Source organism: Hemiscyllium ocellatum, chromosome 18, assembly GCF_020745735.1.
Source record: "Hemiscyllium ocellatum isolate sHemOce1 chromosome 18, sHemOce1.pat.X.cur, whole genome shotgun sequence".
Lineage (NCBI taxonomy): Eukaryota > Metazoa > Chordata > Chondrichthyes > Orectolobiformes > Hemiscylliidae > Hemiscyllium > Hemiscyllium ocellatum.
Window position 1 is genome coordinate 18,698,447 of NC_083418.1, and position 22,732 is coordinate 18,721,178.

Here is a 22,732-nt window from a genome sequence, read left to right on the forward strand (position 1 = left end):
AACATGTGGACTTGTTGGGCCAAAGGGCCTGTTTCCACACTGTAAGTCTAATCTAATGATTTAAGAAAAGTTCATCAGTTTTAGGTATTGTTTGGGGCTAAACACCAGCCCGGGACACTAGCCTGGGGGCGGTTGGACCAATTAGATTGATTTAAAAGGCTCTTTTTAAGAGAAGCCCACTGTTTGTACTGCTGAGATGGAGCAGGTCGACTAAGAATTGCAGTTCCTGCTGCTACAGAGAGGCAAGCGTTCATAGCTTAGCAGCCAGCATCACTTGGTTGAAGACAGAATAGAAACTCTCATCAAATATGAGTTGCAGATCCTTTCTGATATTTCTTAGAAAAAGGAAACTGGACAGCCTCTGTTGCTAATGTGCAAATACTCCCCACCAAATTGTCCTTTTTTTGAATATTAGGCACTCTTGGAGTCAAAACAAAACCTGTGCCACTGTAACTCTACAGCTTTATGCAACAGTTTCTCACGGTTGATGGTTCATAACCTTCTGCAGGGTGCCCATCCCTCCAGCTGCTGGGCTCAACAAACATTCCTCAAAACTTACTGATCTCAAGGGCTGTCTCTCTCAGCCATAAGGTTAATATGTTTTGCAAACTGATATGATGTTTGAAGTCTCCGTTTTCCCAGGGTTACTCAGGAAAGCGAGTAGCTGATGAAAGTTGGTGTGGTGGGACATGCCGTAAACAGCAGGCTGATTGACTTGTGTACATTCAGCCTCCAGACTAACAAAGGCTCACAGATCACTGCGGCCCTAGCTCTACAGACTCACCAAGACCCGCAGAACCCTGCTGATCAGGGGTTAATCTTGTCGAGGTTTGTGGCTTTCCACCGGGCACAATAGAACGGCAACTAGCACCATGGAAACAATGCTGATACGTACAGTAAGCTTTAAAGTATTAGCAAAATACATGAAAAATAGGAAATTGTTCTGCTAAACCTTACAATGGTGCACCTTTATCTTCAAGCAGTAGTGTAGAACACTCTCGTACACCTCCCACAACAAGCAGCTTATTCCAATATTCCCTATTTACGCAAACACTCAAAGCCAAAATTACTCCCAACACCGAGTGTATGTGTCAAACCCAGAAATGGAGCCTGGAGTCATTTCCACCTTCGGTCACTGAATTGAATTGTGCATTAGATATAGAATTTGCCCTGAGTTTTGTGGGGGAGACCAGGCACATCCAGACGGTTTGTGATCACATTGCTGCTCATTTGTTTTCCCCTCTTCTCTTTGTTCAAATCTGATGTGCTGATCACTGTGGCAAATGAGGACAGCGAATATCCCCCATAAGGAATGACTGATCGTCACAGCCCCAACAAGAGACCAGCCTATCCAGCCCCTACCCTCAGCAGTTTAAGTCAACAATCCAGTTGAACAAGGAAGCATTAGAGACAGTGTGTTAAAATCCAGCCTAATTATTATTCTGAACTGGTGTGCTTGTTCTGTCCTCTGTGGGGCCCCTTTTATAGGTTGCACTGAATAGGTATCATTGTTACTGAAGGTAGAAAGAAAGGGATTATGTTGGCCCAACAGCATACGACATGAGGCTGGCCATTGAGAACTAACTTTACTTTGACTGCATAGGCACTACAGGGATATAATAGCATTTGAAGCTGTTTTTGAACATGAGGATCTCAGACTTTATATGCATATCCAAAAGTCGGTGAAAATGTTTTAAATGATTGAAAGCCCTTAACTATTTGCCATTAATCATGAATGCAGATTCTGTAATTTCATGTGCTCTGTGTGGAGCTGTACCTGTGTTAATGCACTGTCTTCAATATCGTAATGCGTCTGCAATCAGTGGTTCAGGTGGAATTTCAGAAGGAATGGTGCGATTTCTCCTGTACTTGGCAGGGTCAGTCCTTCAGCCACCACTCCCAACACTCAACACAACTTAATCCAGAAAGTTGCCAAGGCATAAAATTGCCACCAAAGCAACTTTTCTTAGCCTCACTTAAAGTTGGCAAGAGGATGACAAATGTGTTGGAAGTGTCAGTATACAAAAGCCCTGCGTGGCTAAAGAATCCCAAGCTGTGAGCCATTAGCCCCGTACTGACCCCACTGTGGTGGGATGAGAGGCTGTAATATATAAATACTCCATTAAGCCAGAGTCAATGAACGGTCAGTCTCTCCCTCCCTCCCTCTCTGTCTCTCTCTCACCAGTGCACGCACACACCCGCACACCTTGAAGAGATACACAAGGCCCACCCAGAAAACTGTTGTGTGTTTAATCTTTCATAACATGAACATGATTTTACTATTCTGCATTGGTTTCCAATTTGGTGAAAACAGAGGAAAGTCAGTCAACCAGGGATTGTTGAGATGTAAAATAGGTTGGATGGAAAGCTCCTGTGTTTACGCATCAGAAGGGAAAGGGTTAATGGAACGCTGAGTACAGATGGAAGCCATTGCTGGCTCTGCTTTGGTCTGTGTCAAGTTTTGAGAGTGACTTATTGAAGCCTCTAGAATGCAGTCTGTCACACAGATGGGCAGCAGATGAGGGGAATTAGTTAACAGTACACTGAGCAAGGAAGAGGCCAAGGTAGTTTCACAGAGCAGTGTGAATTTTATCAACAGGACATTTTGTCAGTTGGCCAGTCTTAGGTGCACGTTTATACCTCCTGCTACATCATATGGTGTGTTGCAGCAGTCTGTGGTTGAAGTTTTAGCTTAGGTCATAGCATTGCCTGCTTAGCCAGTTGAGTTAGGTAACTTAGTGTATACAGACAGACAGCTGAGTAGGGAAGATCTCCTTTTATATAAGTCATAATTGTGTGACAGCCTTGGGTATAAAACCTTTCACACAAAGGTAACCCCTTCGACAAAAAGATAGTGAAATGTTGGGTCAGTTAAGTGTTCAGGACTGCAGTTGTTGTTGAAGAAGGACAGGGCTTCCCAAAGTGGGGGTCAGGACCCCAAACGGCATTTGAGTGGAAATTTTAGGGTCACAAGGTTCAAGGCAGCAATGGTGAGCGGTGACTGAGATATTACAGATGTTCTTTTCCTCCCACAAACAGGGTCCCTATGTCCGCTAACCCCACTGTCACAGGTTCTCCCCCTAGTCCCACAATCACACGGTCCACCCACTTCCCCTAGTCCCACCTGGTCTCCCCATTCCCCCTCTCAGCTTGCGGCAATCCTTGAGCCCATACCAATCAGGGCAGAACAAATAAATCCGGAGTGGCTTAGAAGCTAGAAAGAGAAAAGTTCCAGAAACACTTCAATGTTTCAGAGAAGGAGACCCCCCTTCACAGCTGTTGAACACATGAGGCTAGCAAGTGAGTGAACTGTGTGTGCCTTTTATTGAAAGGTCTCAGAAAGACACATTGACAGTAGCGATAACATTGAGTAAATGCAGAAATCTGTTGAGAAAACGCCAATTACAGCCATTAGAGGGGAATGGAAGTGTCAACCATCCAGACCCTTTAAAATCCATGGGGGTGGGCGGTGAAGTGGTGAGGTCTTCACTTTAACAGAGACAAAGTCTCACAGCACCAGGACAGGCCTTTTAACCAGTCCTTTATTTTTGGACTAATCCAAAATCTGGTTTCCAGCATCTGCAGTCATTGTTTTTACCCTTTTAACCAGTCCTCCAAGTGGCTGCCTGCGACTTTGTTCACGGGTCAACGGCAGTGGAACTCCTGTTCCTGAAGTACTTTCCCCTGAGACTGCAAAGTTGAGCCAGGAATCTTCCCGACTCCCATTGTCTGCCTCAAGTACAGGCTGTAACGTGACAGTCGTGTTCGTCTGCAACCTCACGCTGTAGGAATTCACACTGGAGAAGATCGCTAATAGAAAATCACTATACCCATTCAATAGAAAATTTGCATTATCCAAACAGCATCCACAATTTATCAATCGCATTATAGCCAATTTGCGTTGATGAAACATGCGTTAAAGCAAAACAACTTGTATAAAAATCCAGATGTGTGGTTTCGTGGTACGTAGATACATGGGCCACAGAGACAAAGGTACTTGCTGGAGTGGTTTGCTGGCAGGTAATGTGAACTTCCCTTCAATGCTGTATCCAAGCTGGCAATGACCAACAATGGACAGACACTGGTTTAATTTTCTTTTTTTTAGTCTATTGCCAACCACTTTAAAGAGACAAAATTGACTGTCAAGATGGTAAATGACTAAAACCTGTTGTTCAAAAGCCTGACTAGAGAACTAAGTTCAGTTCCCAGCTTAAAGCTATCTAAAAGAAATATGGCACATTATCTTAGAAATTCTTCACATTCGTAAACCTGGTCCTAAAAATACCGCAGAGCGTGAACGACTATGGGAATCCAAATCCTGGAGAATTGTATCTGTTCCACCCAGCTGTATATTTGGATGCCCTATAGGATGTTTTAATTTTGTGTAACAAATTCCATCTCCTACTCTGTACCCAACCCTTGAACTATCAGGTTGGTGCTTAACACAGCAGGGTCAGGAGACAGACAGGTTATCAGCAGAGAATGCACTCAGTGCCATGTAGATATGCCAGAACTGTCCTCACCATTGGAACATCAGATCCAGGTTTCAGATGTGTCAATGATGATTAAATGCGTTTATGCTTTTTCCCCAATTCTCAATTTGAAACGTAGTTTCATGTCTGACGTTTCTGAGGTAGGTTGCATTAGGAAAATAAGACAGCACTGGAACCTCCACTACAGCCCTTCAGTGTCAGGATAAATCCGTGTTAGTGTCAATGCTTCTATTAACCTGCTCTTTGCCTAACTGGAAATTCCTTCCCAGTAACCCAAGTCCTCTTCATTTCCATGTGAAAGAGTTCAGCAACTAGTGGGTTTTAAGTCCCACTCCAGAAACTGAAACCCGTGATCTGGGTTGACACATTAAGTAGTATTGAGGGAGAGCTACTAAAATCATCAAGGTATATTTGCATAGCGGGTAGTGTCACATTTTGGATGAGACGTATTCTGAGAGCCTGACTATGCTGTTGTATGAGTGTTGAACAGAGGCCCATGGCAGTATTTCAAGAAAGACAGGCATGTTTTCCTAGGACGCCTGAACAATATTTTTCCTTCAACCAATGTCATGGCATCTACCCTGTCCTGCCCCCTTAAAAATCCTGTCGTTTCAATAAAGTAACCTCTCACTCTTCTAAACTTCATTGATTACAGGCCCAATCTACTCAACCTCTCCTCATAAGACAGTCCCTGTATCCCTGGTATCAGCCCAGTCAACCTCCTGTGGACTGCTTCCAATCCAAGTCTATCTTTCCTTAGATAAAGGATCCAAAACTTTTCATAGTATTCCAACTGTGGTGTGACTCGTGCCTTGTATAGTTCTAGCAACACCTCCATACTTTTATGCTCTTTAAATCCTTTGCAAGAAAGACCAACAGCTCAACTTGGATGCTAGCTTTTACTGAATTATGGATGAGGACCCCAAATCCCTCTGTGCTGTAGCCTTGCTCCATGGAAGCAATATTGACCTCCTCTATTCTTCCTGCAAAAGTGCATGTCGTCACAATTTCCTGCATTATACTCCATCTGATGAGTTCTTTTCTCATTCTAAATGTCTCTATCCCTCTGCATCTTTTTGTTTCGTCCTCACTATTTACATTTTCACCTTATTTTTGTGTCATTTGCAAACATGGCTACAGTAGATTTGCTTTCCTCATCCAAGCCATGAATATATATTGTAAATAGTAGTCGCTCCAGCACTGATCCCTGTGACACTTCAGTAGTTGTAGATTGCCACGCTGAAAATGTGCCCTTTATCCCAACTCTCTGTCTTGTTTTAGTCAGTCCTCCAACTATGCTAATGTCCTGCCTCCAATGCCCTGGGTCTTACCTTATTAATTATCCTGATGTGTGGTACTTTATCAAAGGTCTTCTGAAAATCCAAGCATATTACATCCACTGCTTCCTCCTATTAGTGGCTTGTTACATCCTCAAAGAATTCTAGTAAATTTATCGGACATGATCTCCCTTTCAGCCTTGCTGACTCTGTTCATGTATTTCTAATTGCTTTGTATTACATCCTTTATAGTAGACTCCAACATTTTCCTAAATGTAGCCATTAAGTTAACTGGCCTGGGTTTTTTTTTGTCTCCTTCCCTTTTTAAATAAAGGTCCTTCCCTTTTTAAATAAAGGTGTTACTTTTACAGTTTTCCAATCCTTGGAACTTTTCCAGAATCTAATGAGTCTTAGACTTACAGAGTCATATAGCATGGAAACAGACCCTTCAGTCCAACTCATCCATGCCGACCAGGTATCCTCAACTGAATTATTCCCGATTTGGAGGTGCCATTATTGGACTTGGGTGGACAAAGTTAAAAATCACACAACACCAGGTTATAGTCCAACAGGTTTATTTGGAAGCATTAGTTTTCAAAGTGTTGCTTCTTCATCAGGTGGATCCCATTTGCCTGTGTTTGGCCCACATCCCTCTAAACCTTTCTGATTCATATACCTGTCCAAATGTCTTTTTAATGCTGTAATTATACCCATTTCTACCACTTCCTCTGGTAGCTCATTCCATATAGACATCAGCCTCTGTTTGAAACTGTTGCCCCTCGGGTCTCTTTCAAATCTTTCCCTTCTCACTTTAAACCTATGCCCTGTAGTTTTGTACTCCCCTATCCTGGGCAAAAGATTTTGGCTATGCACCCTTATGATTTTATAAGCCTCTACAAGGTCACCGTTCAGCGTCCAATGCTCCAAGGAAAAAGGTCCCAGCTTATCCAGCCTTTCCTTTTCACTCAAACCCTGGCAACATCATCGTAAATTGTTTCTGTATCCTTTCTAGTTTAACACATCCTTCCTCTAGAAAGATGACCAGAATTGTATGCAGTATTCTAAAAGTGGCCTCACTGACGTCTTGTACAGCTGCAGTACGATGTCCCAACTCCTGTATTTAATCCTCAAACCAATGAAGGCAAGCATGTAAAACACCTTCTTTATTAACCTGTCTACCTGTGACACCACTTTCAAGGAACAATGTACTTGCACCCTGAGTCCCTTGTTTTTTGGCAACACTCCCCAGGGCCTGTCACTAACTGTGTTAAGTCCTGCCCTGATTTACGTTACCAATGTGTAAAACCTTGCATTTATCTAAATTAAACTCTATCTGCCACATCTCAGCCCATTGGCACATCTGATCAAAATCTCATTGTACTCTTAGATAACCTTTTTCACAGTCCACTATACTACCAACTTTGGTGTCATCTGCAAACTTACAAACCATATCTCCTAAATTCTAATCCAAATTGTTGATGCTACCACTATCTCTGCGGCTGCTTCCTTTAATATCCTCAGATGCATCCCTTCAGATCGAAGGGACTACTGGTCTTTAACCTTATTAACTTGCCTGACACATTTTCTCTGGTGAGAGTTATTGTATTTATCTCCTCGCCTCTTTTGCCCCTTGATTTTTTGAATCATTTTGGAATGCAAGTAATGCCTCAGAGATTGAAGAAGATTGTTTCTTGAAATAATATTGGTTTTACTGATTTTAGAAAAGAAGTGTATTCCCAAAAGAAAGAGAAGCTACATAAGATTTAAGCACAAGTGTAAAGAACTAATTGGAAACTGGCTTGGCAAGTCACGGTCAAAAAGACTCAAAGGCAGGACCTACAGATTTCTGCCGTGGTCTTTCCTATATTTCACATTGATCCCCTCATACAAATAAGTTGGAAAGGGAACCTTGTAAAACCGTGCCACGTGTCTGAATGATTGATGCAAGGGAAGCGAGCAGCATTCGAAGGTTTGTGGATCAATGATGTGGAAGAACGTATTGATTGGCAGTTGAATTTTTGTGCAGATGAATATAACCCTTTGTAGAAAGGTTCAGGAAATAGTCAACGCGTTCAGCACAAAGAAGCTTAGAGCAGTGACGAAGGAAAACGATCCAAGAATAAGTGTTAATTAAATCCCAGTCATAACTGAGGCAAAAGCGTCGACTGAGCATCAATGCAAAGCTAATCAAATTTTGGTAACTAGCTCCAGGACACTCCGCTGTTAATTGAAGCCAATCATTTGAAACCTGTGTAGCTCACTGATAAGGCTACAATTAGAATATCAATCTTTTTATCTGGCGTCTGGCATTGACCAAGATAAAATCTGATGCATTGTCTGCTGTTCCAAAGGCAATGACATAGTAATGGATGTGCTTCATTTTGCCTCACTGCCTTACACATACCATTTTTCCTTAGGATTGAATGAACAGAGCAGGGCGCAGGGTTGGTGTGGGGAATTTCCTTTTCTTGTGCCTTCCGTGTTCTTATATTGAGTTTCCAAACGCACATTTTGTAGAACGTTTTCAGCGTAAAATAATAGTCATCATCTCTGAGATTCACCACAAAAGCAGAGAAGAGCTAAAGGAATCCTTCAAATTTCATCAGAACTCTTATTCATCTCGCATGAAGTTAATGGAATTAATGCTTTTTGTTAGGAGAAAGAAACCCGCGCTGACCCAGGTAGTCAACTGGAACTTAGTTAATCGTCTCAGTACCTCGTGTAGACAGAATAGATTCAGAGCTTCGTGGCGATAAAGTTTGAAAAAGCCGACGTTGGGGACAAAATGCTAAATTGATAAAGGAGAGAGTTGAAACTTAGAGCCTGCCTCCATTTGAAAGAAGGCACTCTACATGATTCCAGGACTTAGATGGTATTCCAGAGTGTGGTGGATGCTGGAACACTGAATAAATGTGAGGTGGAGGTAGTTTTTTTTAATTAGTAATGGGTTATGGGAAGCAGCCAGGAAAGTGGAGTTGAGTCAGACATGAGATCACCCATGATAGTATTAAATGGCAAAGCAGGCTTGAATTGCCTCCGCCTGCTTCTATTTCTTATGCTGTATCCTATTCTCCTTGCTGTAAGCAATATTCCATTTGCTACTTTGGCTGCTCTACCAGGCATCCAAATCCCTCTGTCCATCACAGTTCTACAATCTCTGTCCATGTAAACAGTACACTCCTCTTCCATTCCCCTTTGATGAAGGGTCAATAACAAGGGGGCATCATTTTCAGGTGAAAGGCAGAAGGGGATTTGAGGAAAATATTTTTCACCCAGAGGATAGTGGGAATCTGGAATGCCTAGAAGGATAGTTGAGGCAGCGACCTCACAACACTGGTACCTCACAGGGCCAGGGACCCAGGTTCAATTCCAGCCTCGAGCGACTGTCTGTGTGGTGTTTTGCATATTTTTCCTGTGTCAATGTGGGTTTCCTCCGGGTGCTCCGGTTTCCTCCCACAATTCAAAGATATGCAGGTTAGGTGAATTGGCCATGCTAAATTGCCCATTGTGTTCAGAGATGTGTAGGTTAGATACATTACTCAGGGGTAAATGCAGAATAATAGGATAGGGGAATGGGTCTGGTTGGGTTAATCTTCGCAGGGTCGGTGTGGACCTGTTGAGCCGAATGGTCTGCTTCCACACTGTAGGAATTCTGTAATTCTGTGATTCTTAATGGGCAGCGAAATTCTTGCTGCAGCCCAGATGGTATCCCACTCTTCACAGTACTCCATAAAATTACTTCACCCTTTCTTTTTGGCTGACCCTTTCCCCCTCTCTCCCCACCCCCGCAACTCAAACAGTCACTCTGAAAGGGCGTAAATCTCAGAGGTGACATACATGTCCTGTCTTTGTCATCTCCCTGTGTCAGTGCCCCATCGGTGCCTCCAACCATTCCTGCGTAACACTTCTTACTAATGCCCAAGGTCTTGTGTAGGAATTGCTGATGGAAGATGTCCAGTTTTCTTCATGGATAAATTGGGATTAGTAACTAAAACAAGCACGGTGGCTCAGTGGTTAGCACTGCTGCCTCACAGCACCAGGGACCCGGGTTCGATTCCATTCTCGGGCAACTGTCTGTGTGTAATTTGCACAATCTCTCCGTGTCTGCATGGATTTCCTCCAGGTGCTCCGATTTTCTCCCATAATCCAAACATGTGCCCATAGTGTTCAGGGATGTGTAGGTGAGGTGCATTCGTCAGGGGTAAATGTCGAGGAATGGGTTTGGGTGGGATACTCTTTGGAGGATCAGTGTGGACTTGTTGGGCCAAAGGGCCTGTTTCCACACTGTAGGGATTCTGTTTCTGTTAATGACATGTGGAGTTGATATGTGATATTCAACAAATACATAGAAGAAATACATGGTACCCTTCCTGACGATCAGTCAGGTTTCTGGGTGGAAGATCTGACCTATATGTTCAGGAATGTCACGCACCCAGGAATCAGTTGAATTGAGTAAAGGTCAGAACCTACAGTGAGACCTTCAGCCAGGATTCCAATGGCAGCCCCGTGTGGACATATATATAATCTCTCACCTACTGAGCAACCTTCCCAACTCCCTGGTGAAGTTGAAGAGAGGGAACAATGGGAGAAACTCAGTAAGTAAGACTCAAATCGTGTTCTCATTGACCAGTCATAGTAACTCTGGACTGAGGTACAGGACTTTGAAAGATCTTCAAAAAGCAGTTCAATTTCATATCAAACTATTATATACCCCAAGGGTCAGTCAGCTCAGTTGGCTGGATGGTTGGCTTGTGATGCAGAGTGAAGCCAACGTTGCGTGTTTAATTCACACATGACAGAATCTTCTCAACCTCATTATTTGCTTGAGGTGTGGTGACCCTCAGGTTAAACCACCACCAGCCTCTCTTGCTCTCTCTCTGTCTCTGTCTCTCTGTCTGTCTCTCTCTCTCTCTCTAATGCGAGAGGAGCCCCATAGTTCTCTGGGACTATGAATTAAATTGAATTGAATTAGCCTCCATTGTCACATATACTCAATGAGTACAGTGAAAAGTTTACATGTCGCCATTAACAGCGCCATCTTAGGTACAAAGGTACCTAAGTACAGCTTCTTCATTCACAAGATCTAAAAAAATAGAGAAATAAAATGTTCAACATTGCAGAAATAATAGTCCAGAACCATGATCTTCTAACCCAGAGCATGCTGGCACCTTGCCTCCAGCCTGCACCGGGCCCTGGCTCCAGACTGGGCCAGGCCTCACCTTGAGGATCATGAGGCTGGGGGAATAATTTCAGAATGCCATGCTGGGCCGAGAGAATGCCTGGCCTGGAGGCTGCCCTGGAAGGCTCCTACAATAGGTGGGGAGGCCAGGCCAGGAGGTCATTACAGGAAGTCAGATTACCTTACTTTTAGAGTCATAGAGATGTACAGCACAGAAACCGACCCTTAACCCCAAGGGACTAGAGTTGTGCCTGCAATAGATGACACAGGCATTGTCAACACAGGAGCTGAGGAATAGCATAAAACTAAAGTGATAAAAAAGTGCAAAGAATAGTGTCGATCCAGAGGTCTGGGAGAGAGATTAAGAACAGCAAAGGAAGACAGAAAGAGTAAGTGCTGCATTTTGGTAATGAAATCTAGCAAGGGATGTTAGTGCTAGGGTTTTACAATTACATTGAGAGAGAAAATGTTGGCGAGGGTAATGTGGTCTGTTTAAAAACAAATGTAAGTAATATTGCTTTTGAAAAAAAGGACGTAGCAGACTTGTTAAATAATTATTCTGTATTAATTTTCACAGCAGAGGAAGGGGATGATATAACTGACATTTCAGGGAAGTAATAATAAGTTAAGGACTGGAAATTCAATTTATCAAAAGAACAGTGTCAGCAGTAAAGGTCGATAAATCCCTAGGATCTGATGATTTTGTGCCTCAATAATTTCCACCCCGGTGCTTTAAAGGAAGTAAGTGAGGAAAGTGCAAATGATTTTACCACGGTTGTCTGGAGCTTTTCCAATTCAACAACAATGAAGAAAACCTGAATTTGTGTGGCATCTTTAACATATCAAAATCAAGGCATGTCACAGGAGTATTTTCAAACCAAAGTTTACATCAAACCACTTAAGAAGATAATAGAGACACATGATCAAAAGCTGAAAGCATGGCTGTCAGTAGAGGAACCATTAAAATCAGGGATGCTGAAGGGGACAGGACAGGGGGATGCAAAGACGGTCAGTTCTGCGATAACTTGGTAGTTCTGTTCTTGCACAATCCTGTGTTATTAGAAAATCACATAATAGCAGAACCGTTTAAACTAATGGGCTGGAATTGCATTATAACCAATACACACTTTAAAACTTTGACCTTTAGAAACAGTGTCCCCAATTTGTCAATTGTGTTACAGCGGATTTGTGTTAACTAAACGCATGTATTAGTAGATCGACCTGTATCTTGGAGGGTTGTAGAGCTGAGGAGATTTCAGAGGTAGGAGAGATGAGGGCTTGGAGAGATTTGAACAGAAGAATGAGAATTAAAAGAGATTTAGGAATTTCTTTAGGTTGGAAAATTGCAAATAAAACTCCATTGGTTAAGAAAGGTGGTGAGGGGGATTGTTAGTTTTGTTAGTCTAACATATTTTGCAGAAAAGTTATTGGAATCTGTAATCAAGGAGAGAGTGCTTAAGCGCTTAAGATGTGGATTTTTAACAGGTAGGTTATGTCAATTGAAGCAATTTGAATTATCTGACAAAGTTACTGAACTAACGGGGCAATGTCTGTGGATGTTATATTGAAGGACATCCAGCGTGTGTTCCATTATACACTCTGTTATGCACCATTAAAACCCCTGGAATTGAAAAGTAATTATTGACCTGGTCAGCAGATCAGTTAGGTGGCATGAGGGTGGCATGGTGGCTCAGTGGTTAGCACTGCAGCCTCACAGCACCAGGGTCCCAGGTTTGATCCCAGCCTCGGGTGACTGTCTGTGTGGAGTTTGCACATTCTCCCTGTGTCTGCATGGGTTTCCTCCCACCATCACAAAGATGTGCAGGTTAGGTGAATTGGCCATGCTAAATTACCCATAGTGTTAGGTGCATAAGTTAAGGGGAAGTGGGTCTGGATGGGTTGCTCTTTGAAGGGTCGGTATGGACTGGTTGGGCCGAAGGGCCTGTTTCCACACTGTACGGAATCTAGCCTAATAGGGGATAGTGATAGGTATGTATTCAAACTGGATGCAGTTAGTGCCTTACAAAACGTTGTATTATCTTGCTATACTCTTCTCACTGCTCAAAGCCTAAACTTCTTACTTGAACTGCTGTGATTTTTCCAGCACTACTCTAATCTAGAATCTAATTACTATCCCAGCCAATATCCAGTAATTAAAGTGCCTATTATGGGCAATCCATAATTCTTGCACCTTTCTGTAATTTTTTTAGTGTTCTATAAACTATATGAAGCAATTTAATTACATTGTTTTTATTCCATAATAAGAGTCAATTAGATTCTGTCTAATCTCTGTCTTGTCATTTTTTATTCGATCCTGCCCCTTTCCATCTTTCCTGAACAGCTTGTATTCAGGGATGTTTAATACCCTGTCCTGCCACTTTTAGAGTCACAGCATTGAATTTTCACATGTCCAACTGTGCCTGTAACTCACTGATCTTATTAAGCAAACACCCCACATGCATAAACGTGCACTGTAACCTGAATTTAGACATTGCCACCTCCCTCCTTACGCTGAACCCATCTAATGCCTTACTATTCATGACTCTAGTACTGTCTGTCTCTCCCAATATTTTCTGCACCTTGGTACTGTTCTCTAGTATTAATATCTGGATCCCTTTACCTTTTAAGTGCAACCTGTCTCTCCTGCACAAGTCCCACCTTGCCCAAGATCCCAAATTCCAACGATTTGAACCCCTTGCTCCGCTGCCATTTCTCCAACCATACATTCATTTACTCTATCCTGCTATTTCTACACTTGCATAAGCTGCTGGGAATAAGCCAGAGGTATTAGTAAGAACAACTCTTGAGGTTGTTCTTACTAATTTCCTATGGTAGCTCCCTAAATCCTGACTGCAAGTCACGTCTCTCTCTCTATCGTCATTGGTACTGAGCCATGACCACGAGCTGTTTACCGTCTCACGCTCTTGCACCTCACATGTACCTGATTGTTGCTGTAACTATTGATTCTCTTATCACTATTACTCCTGCAGCCTCCTTCATATTCTGTGGTAAAGCTGAACAATTATGGCCTTGGCTCTATCTACAGTTCCAAGATGAACCACCAATTTTGACAGTATTCAGAACTGAATGAAAAATGCTGAGGGGACTTCCCCTATATTACCTGCCTATTCCACTTGACTGTCTGCTAGTCACCTAGTTCATCGCTGATGTGATCCACAAAGCATTCAAACTCATGATGCCAGCCACTGCTCAAAGCTCAAAACGCTGCAGTTGATGTCACTTCCTGCACATAATGTCATCTACCAGCAATGTCCTGAAGATCCCACATGGAACAGGATGTGCTCATGTTTTGCAGCTTTCCCTATTTATTAGTTATAGAGTCATAGAGATGTACAGCATGGAAACAGACCCTTCAGTCCAACCCATCCATGCTAGCCAGATATCCCAACCCAATCTAGTCCCACCTGCCAGCACCCGGCACATATCCCTCCAAACCCTTCCTATTCATATACCCATCCAAATGCCTCTTAAATGTTGCAATTGTACCAGCCTCCACCACTTCCTCTGGAAGCTCATTCCATACACGTACCACCCTCTGCGTGAAAAAGTTGCCCCTTAGATCTCTTTCATATCTTTCCCCTCTCACCCTAAACCTATGCCCTCTAGTTCTGGACTCCCCCACACCAAGGAAAAGACTTTGCCTATTTACCCTATCCATGCCCCTCATAATTTTGTAAACCTCAATAAGGTCACCCCTCAGCCTCCAACGCTCCAGGGAAAACAGCCTCAGCCTATTCAACCTCTCCCCATAGCTCAAATCCTCCAACCTTGGCAACATCCTTGTAAATCTGGTCCAGGTCCTGTTGTAATCTGAGGTAACCCTCTTTGCTGTCCACTACACCTCCAATTTTGATGTCATCGGCAAACGTACTAAGTATACCTCTTCTGTTCGATCCAAATCATTTATGTAAATGACAAAAATTAGAGGACCCAGCACCGATCCTTGTGGCACTCCACTGGTCACAGGCCTCCAGTCTGAAAAACAACCCTCCACCACCACCCTCTGTCTTCTACCTTTGAGCTAGTTCTGTATCCAAATGGCTAGTTCTCCCTGTATTCCATGAGATCTAACCTTGCTAATCAGTCTCCCATAGGGAACCTTGTCGAATGCCTTACTGAAGTCCATATAGATCCCATCTACTGCTCTGCCCTTATCAATCTTCTTTGCTACTTCTTCAAAAAGCCCATTCCTCTATCCTATATTTACCCCTGACTAACGCACCTAGCATGATGGGCAATTTAGCATGACCAATTCACCCTAACCTGCACATCTTTGGATTCTGGGAGGAAACCAGAGCACCCAGAAGAAACCCATGCAGGCACTAGGAGAATGAGCAAACTGCACACAGACAGTCACCCAAAGCTGGATCGAACCCGGGTTCCTGATGCTGTGAGGCAGCAGTGTAACCACTGGACCACCATATCACCCATGGTGGAGTGTAGGAGATTGAGAGTTGACCTTATAGAGATGTATAAAATCATAGGGTAATTCGCAGATGTCATTTCTCTAGGATGGGGTATTTCAAGACTAGGGGACATATTTTTAGGATGAGGTGAGAGATTTTAAGAAGACGTGACAGTTAACTTGTTTTCACAGAAAAGTAGTTTACATGAGGAATGAACTTCCTGAGGAAGTGGTGGATATGGGCACAGTTACAACATTCAAAGGACATTTAGATAAGAAGATGAATAGAAAAGGTATGGAGGGATATGGGCCAGAAGCAGACAGGTGGAACTAGTTTAGTTTGGCATTTTGTTGGACTGAAGGGTCTGTTTCTGTGCTGTATGACTCTAAGTAATATGCTATGGATAAAGGGGACCCACTGGACTAACAATACTTGGATTTCCAGAAAACATTTGATAAAGTTCCATGTCAAAGGTTATTGCAGTAAATAAAACTTCAGGGTTTGAGGGTAACATGTTAGCATAGAGGAAAGATTGGCTGGCAAACACTAAATCGAGAATGGGCATTAATGGTTCATTTTTTGGTTGGCATGGGGTAACAAATGGTATGCTACAGAGTTCAGTGCTAGGGCCTCAACGCTTCCCATGATTTGTATGAAGAGACAGAAGGCATGGTTACTAAATTTGCTGATGATGCAAGGAAAGACAGGCAAGTAAGTTATAAAGAGGACACAGGCTATAAAGGTTAAATGTGTGGAGCACAATCTGAAACATGTAATATAATCTGGAAAAATGTGAATCTGTGCATTTTGAAGGAGTTAAAAAGCATATGATCTAAATGCTGAGAGGTTGCAAAGCTTGAGATGTAGAGACATCTGGGGGCCTTAGGGTATGAATCACAAAGGTTAATATGCAGGTACAAAAATTAATTGGGAAAGTTTATAGAATAGCTTACAGTCCAAAGATGTGTGCCGGTTAGGTGAATTGGCCATGCTAAATTGTCAATAGTGTCCAGGGATGTGCAGGCTAGGGGGATTAGCGGTAGGAAATGGATGGGATGGAGGAGTGGATCTGGACAGGATGCTGTTCGGAGGCTCGGTGCTGACTCAGTGGATTGAATGGCCTCTTTCATCACTGTAAGAATTCTTTGAGTCTCTGAATGATATTGTTTAAAATGAGGCGAATTGAATACAAAACGTAGTGTGGTCATGCTTCACAGCCCTAGTGAGACCACTGCATATAGTCTTGGTCTTTTTATTTAAGGAAGGCTGTAAAGGATTGGAAACAGTCCAGAGAAGGAGGTGAGGCTTGTAATCCACCAGAAGAGGAAGGAGTAACTTGATTGAAGAATGCAAGATCCTGAGGGGTCTTGACAGGGTAGAATTGGAGAGGACATTTCCTGTTCTGGCAGAACCTAGAATTCGGGGGTCACTGTTTCAAAATAAGAGTTCGGCCATTTTAGGACAGCGATGGGAGAACGTTTTCGCTGACAGCTGTGAGCCTTTGGAATTCTTTTTCACAAAAAGCAGTGGGAGCAGAACGTTCAAGTATTTTTAAGGCAGAGGCAGCTAGACAGATCCTTTAAAAGGTAAGTAGTGGGGGGGAAGTTATCAGGAATATCAGGTGCACGCTCTGTGCGATGTCACGTGTGTGCCTGCCTCTTAGTTTCTTTTTTCACTATATGGTGTATATGTCATTGCTTACTATGATCTGCCTGGATTGCTCACAAACAAAGCTTTTCACTGTACTTAGGTACATGTGACAATAAATACGTCAAATCAAATCGAATGTGGACTAACCAGATCAGCTGGGATCTTAGGAAATGGTAGAGTAAGGCTAAGGAGCTGTGCTGCCTGCTCCTAATTCATATATCTGTATCTCTCGGACATGGGGATTGGTAGCTCAGTGCTTATTGTGGTGCATTTGTTTTTCACAGACACCTTGACATAAATTGAAAAGGTTGCTGGAGCTAAAGCCCCGAGAGCTGAGAGCATATTATTTATAAATATATTAAAAATATGTAGGAGTCTCACATCCCACTTGAAAGCATTTGAGAGAGGAGGAATGTTTTCACAAACATGACAACTTTGTTGAGCTGCAAATCCGGAGATAGCTGGAATTCTTGCGTCGTTCCAGCTGAATAACAGGCTCTTACTTGGAGAATGAGTGGTCCCGGATATTTCCTTTCATTTCTGTGACAGAGACTCCATTTCTGGATCAGAGTGTCACTGACCTGCTACAGTGGTGCCTTTGTTTCAATTGAAACCGCTTTATGTTCATTAAGGCTGAGGAGGCGTGCCTTAATGTGTTTTACAGAGCAATGCTTAATAGAAGCAATTTCACTGGCTTAATAGAGCATGAAGTGACATAATTAAACTCAAGGGATATAGAGCAAGTGATTCAGCAGATAGACAAATGAGTTGTGAGAACATTTTCATATTTAAAGCTGCAATGTATTTTTGAAGTATTGTTATTTTAGGATCGATTTTGGAGCTTGAGGGGTAACTGAGGTCGCTGAGAATTTCCTGCATTCCAGACACTGTTCATCCCATAGGCATTGCATTTAGGAGGATGCTTAGGAAGTGGGAATCTCTTTGGGGCATTGATACTCTCCAACAAACTTTCAGTGAAGGTGACAACCCCGTAGGGCAGTGCAGTCTCGAGCATATCTCCAACTCTGGGATAAACGATTTGGAGGTGGCACGGTGGCTCAGTGGTTAGCACTGCTGCCTCATAGCACCAGGGATCCGGGTTTGATTCCAGCCTCGGGCGACTGCCTGCATGGGTTTCCTCTGGGTGCTTCGGTTTCCTCCCACAGTCCAGGTCAGGTGAATTGGCCATGCTAAATTGCCCACAGTGTGAGGTGCATTAGGCAGGAATAAATATAGGGTAGGGGAATGGGTCTGGCTGAGTTTCTCTTCAGAGGGTTGGTGTGGATTTGTTGGGCTGAAGGGCCTGTTTCCATACTGTAGGGAATCTGATCAAAAAATATGGTTACGCAGAGGCACAAAGATATACTGTGAACATGCGGGGTCAGTAGGCAGGAGGATTGGTAGTTCTGTGAGACCCCATGGTGTCAGGGTAAAGGACACATTCGGAACATTTTACAGGGAAGAGGTTACGGTTCATGTTGGACCTAGTGATGTGGGTAGGAAAGGCTTGAGGTCATGCATACAATGTTCAAGGAGTTAAGGAGGAGGTTAAAGAGGAGGATCTTACAGGTGGTAATCTCAGAATTGCTTGCAGTGCAATGCATTAATGCATTCACTAATGCATTTCATAATAAGTGGCAGTGTGGGCTTGAGGGGCTGAATTGGCTCTTGCTGCTTCTAGTTCTTCTGTCCCTAGCAGCACCAACGTAGCGTTTGTGGAGAACTGACACAAAAGAGAGGATTTCAGATTCTTGGGGCCAATTTGACCCAAGATAAAGGTGCTGTCCTAGGTTGCTCAGGCTGGGGCCAGTGTACTCATGGGAATGCTAACTAGTACTGAGAGGGAGGGTTCGAAAGGGGTCCCGAGTAGGAGAGGCACCAAACAATGGGAATGAGGGAGAAGGGGCAAATTTCAGCAAATTCACAGAAAGCTGCAAGAACTTCAAACAAGTGGGTGGAGGACTTCATTTATTCAAATACAGATTTCAAAAATAACAGCATACAGGAGGAAGAATTGTTGGAATGTTTATAGGAGAGTTTTTTCGATCAGCATTTTTCCAATCTAAGGAGAAAATTAGCAGTTCTGCATTTAATTTTGGGGAATAAAGTGGGGCAACTGGAGCTTGTTTCATGGGGACAGCATTTGGGAAATAGTGACCATAATATGATTAGGTTTGGTGTTGAGGTGGAAAAGGAAAAATCAAATAATATTTTAACCTAGGAGAAGCACTAATTTCACTAATTTATAAAACTCTGGTCCAGGTGGATTTGAATGTTGGCATGGCAGCTATAATCACGAAGGAGAAATGTAGAACCTCCAAGGAAGAGATGGTTCAGATAGACATCATACACATTTCCATGATGAGGAAATGGGAATCATCCAAATCTACACTCCTCTGGATAATCAAGATACAAATGTTAAAATGAAACTGCAGAGACAGGCTTATGGTGAACGTCAAGTTCATAGTTCAGTCAAAAACCAAACTGAGTATAAGAAGTACATGGGAAGATTGCAAAAGGAAATGAGAGGCAATGAGAGTAGATCAGTGAGTAACATAAATGGGAAGCCACATGTCTCCTCTTGACACAGAAACAATAAAGAGTCGTCAAAAGGAGGATGAGATTGATTGGCAACCGAAAAAAGAAGTCAAAGGCATGGCTGAAATCGTAAATAATGTTCTGTTTACCGCTGGCAATGCCCTGATAAAGGGTCTGTTAATTGTTTTATGTAAGAACAGTTTGCATTCCTCTGAAAATTGGGTATATTTCATTGTAATCACATTTATTTGTAATTATTTCAATGTATTTTCTCCCTTTGCTCCAGGTGTTTAGTATATTTAGGAGGATTTTGCAAGACAAAGTAAACACTACCTCTTATTCAACGTCCCACCAATAAACCTGCATTCACGTAGCGCCATGAATAAAGCAAAATGTTTCGAGGTTTTTGTCACCAATCTCCCTTGGCATAATGGATATATTAAACTTGCCATTTTTGGTTCAAATGTATTTATTAAGGAGCAGAAAATCGCTAATAAGAGGGAACCAAGCAAAAAGCATGTGCGGTTCTTAACGAACAGCATCAGCTAAAGGTAATTGGTGATGCCTCGGATTAATTAGCCTTTAATTGGCTTCACACACTATCTATTCACCATCATGAGACAATGCAACCTCAAGGAGACAAGCAAATTACAGTCACAGCGACTGAACAGAGAAATTGATTGTATGTTGCATTGCACAATTGTCCAGTTTTTACTCAAAATACAACTAACCCTTCATTTCATTGGTGTCCTGCCCTGCTGTCCAGAGATGGCAGGGTCCCTCAGTGAAGGGCTTTTTTAGAGGCCCTCTACCACTGAGGACGTGGTGTGGAGGGTGTTACGTGCAGCAGACCTGTGCAATTGTAGCTTAAGCTGATTCACAGACTCCCAGTCTGCCCATCGAGTCTATGGTCTTAATGAATCCCAGGTCCACATTCATACAGATCATGTGAGGTTGCAGCCCTCTTTTATCACTCAAAGGAGCTGAACTGAGCCTCAGCCTTTGCTTGGATTTCATCAAGATACTCTAGGTCTTTAGTAAACTGATGCAGACAGATTGGAGGCCACTCCTTGAAGATCTGGCCCTTGAGCCTACTCAAGATGTTCATTAACAGCTCGATGCAGCAGAGCAGACTGCCTGCATCTCCTCCATGGATCCGTGTCCCTGGAGATGGAGCATGTGTTTTCCCAAGTACCCAAGCGAACACACAGGGGCTGGAGTTCATCATCTCTCCTCAAAGCTAAATTTCAATCAATTTCCTCAAACCATTTTCCTTTAAAGAGCTGTCTATTATTTAATTTCCTCGTTTGCATTTCATTGAATGAAAATAGTATCGAAGCACATTCTCCAGTTTCCTCTGAGCCACACTGTGGGAGTGACAGACTCTGTGAAGCCAGTTGTGATAATGAACAGCCCTTCCCAGATTTTAAAGTAACGTTGTATTTTCTCTGTTAAGGTATGTATTTGAAAGCAGCCCAAGTTGGGTCAGGATAGCTTTAAGTTTCTTTGTGTTACCATCTCAGTGCTGCCCAATTATTGCCTGGAATCTGCAATTTCATGTATGCTAGTAGCAATGGAGTGTTCAATGATCTTTCCTTTCGCAGAAGACAGCCTGGATGGTGACCGTGAATATGTCACGTCCGATGTCCGCTTCCCATACTACCCAAGCGTCATCTTTGCCATCATAGGCAGCTCGGTGGTCTTCATCCTCCTGGTGGCCCTGCTCGCCATGATGCTGCACCATCACCGCAAGAGGAACAACCTGATTGGTCACGTCACGCCACCCCTGCACCGCCTGCAGCACCCACTGCTCCTGTCGAGGCTGGTCATTCTAGACCGCAGCCACCACTGCAATGTCACATACAGCACCAGCAATGGCATCCAGCTCACGCCCAGTTCCATGTACCACCAGCCACTGGCAATGGAGGAAGTACCACCCTCGTACTCTGAGGCCGTGCTGGAACACAGGTAGGGAGCTAATTGCCCCAACCAGCCACAGACAATGAAAGCTACATTGGTTTCAATTGTAGATTTCACTCGTTACTGACAGACAGTTGTTTTATAACTGGAACTCCAATGGTTTCTGGAATGTTAACCAGAAAATACAGCTCAACATTTGCCTTGTGACAAAGCAGTCCATTCTGTCGCCTAAACTCTCTACCACATCTGCACAGTGGTTACAATATGTATACCTGCAAGATCAACCATAGTCAATGACTAAGGCTGTGTTTCAGCAGTACCTCCCAGACCATGACTTGTACTGCAAATCTCAATTCAGGAAAGTAAATTGTGTACCATCCTGATGGCCCTGCTAGAGGAAGGATATTATTAAATTGGAAAGGGTGCAGAAAAGATTTGCGAAGAAGTTACTGGAACTATAGGGGTGGAGTTATAATGAGAGGCCGCGTTTCTTTCTCTGGAGCATAGGAGCTTAAGGGGTAACATTATAGAGGTTTATAAAATCATAAGGGGCATAACTAAGGTGAATAGCCAAAGTCTTTTTCCCTCGGGTAGGGTAGTTCAAAACTAGAGGGCATAATTTTAAGTTGAGGGACGGGGAAAGATTTAAAAGGGACCTCGGGGTGACATTTTCACGTAGAGGGTGATTTGTACAGTTACAACATTTTGAGTTGTAGAGTCATAAAGATATACAGCACGGAAACAAACCCTTTGGTCCAACTCATCCATGCCAACCAGATATCCTAACCTAATCTAGTCCCATTTGCCAGCACTTGGCCCATATACCTGTAAACCCTTCCTATTCATATACCCATCTAAATGCCTTTTAAATGCTGTAATTGTACTAGCCTCCACCACTTCCTCTGGCAGCTCATTCCATACACGTACCACCCTCTATGTGAAAATGCTGCCACTGAGGTCCCTTTTGTATCTTTCCCCTCTCACCCTAAACTTATGCCCTCTGGTCTGGACTTCCCCACCCCAGGGTGGGTGTCTATTTATCCCATCCATGCTCCTCATAATTTTATAAATCTCTATAAAGTCATCCCTCAGCCTCCGACTTCCAGGGAAAACAGCCCCAGCCTGTTCAGCCTCTCCCTGTAGCTCAAATCCTCCAACTCTGGCAACATCCTTGTAAATCTTTTCTGAATCTTTTCACGTTTCACAACATCCTTCCGATAAGAAGGAGACCAGAATTGGTCTCAGAAT

At 43.1% G+C, this 22,732-nt stretch overlaps 1 protein-coding gene across 2 annotated transcripts in view; it reads left to right on the plus strand.

Moving 5' to 3' along the window:
• ldlrad3 (low density lipoprotein receptor class A domain containing 3) overlaps window positions 1–22,732 on the plus strand; it is a 102,738-nt gene that overhangs the window by 70,001 nt on the left and 10,005 nt on the right. For both annotated transcript variants that reach the window (XM_060838720.1, XM_060838721.1), the window contains exon 5: window positions 21,169–21,532. In XM_060838720.1, the coding sequence (XP_060694703.1) occupies window positions 21,169–21,532 (364 nt within the window). The remainder of the gene's footprint in view (window positions 1–21,168; window positions 21,533–22,732) is intronic.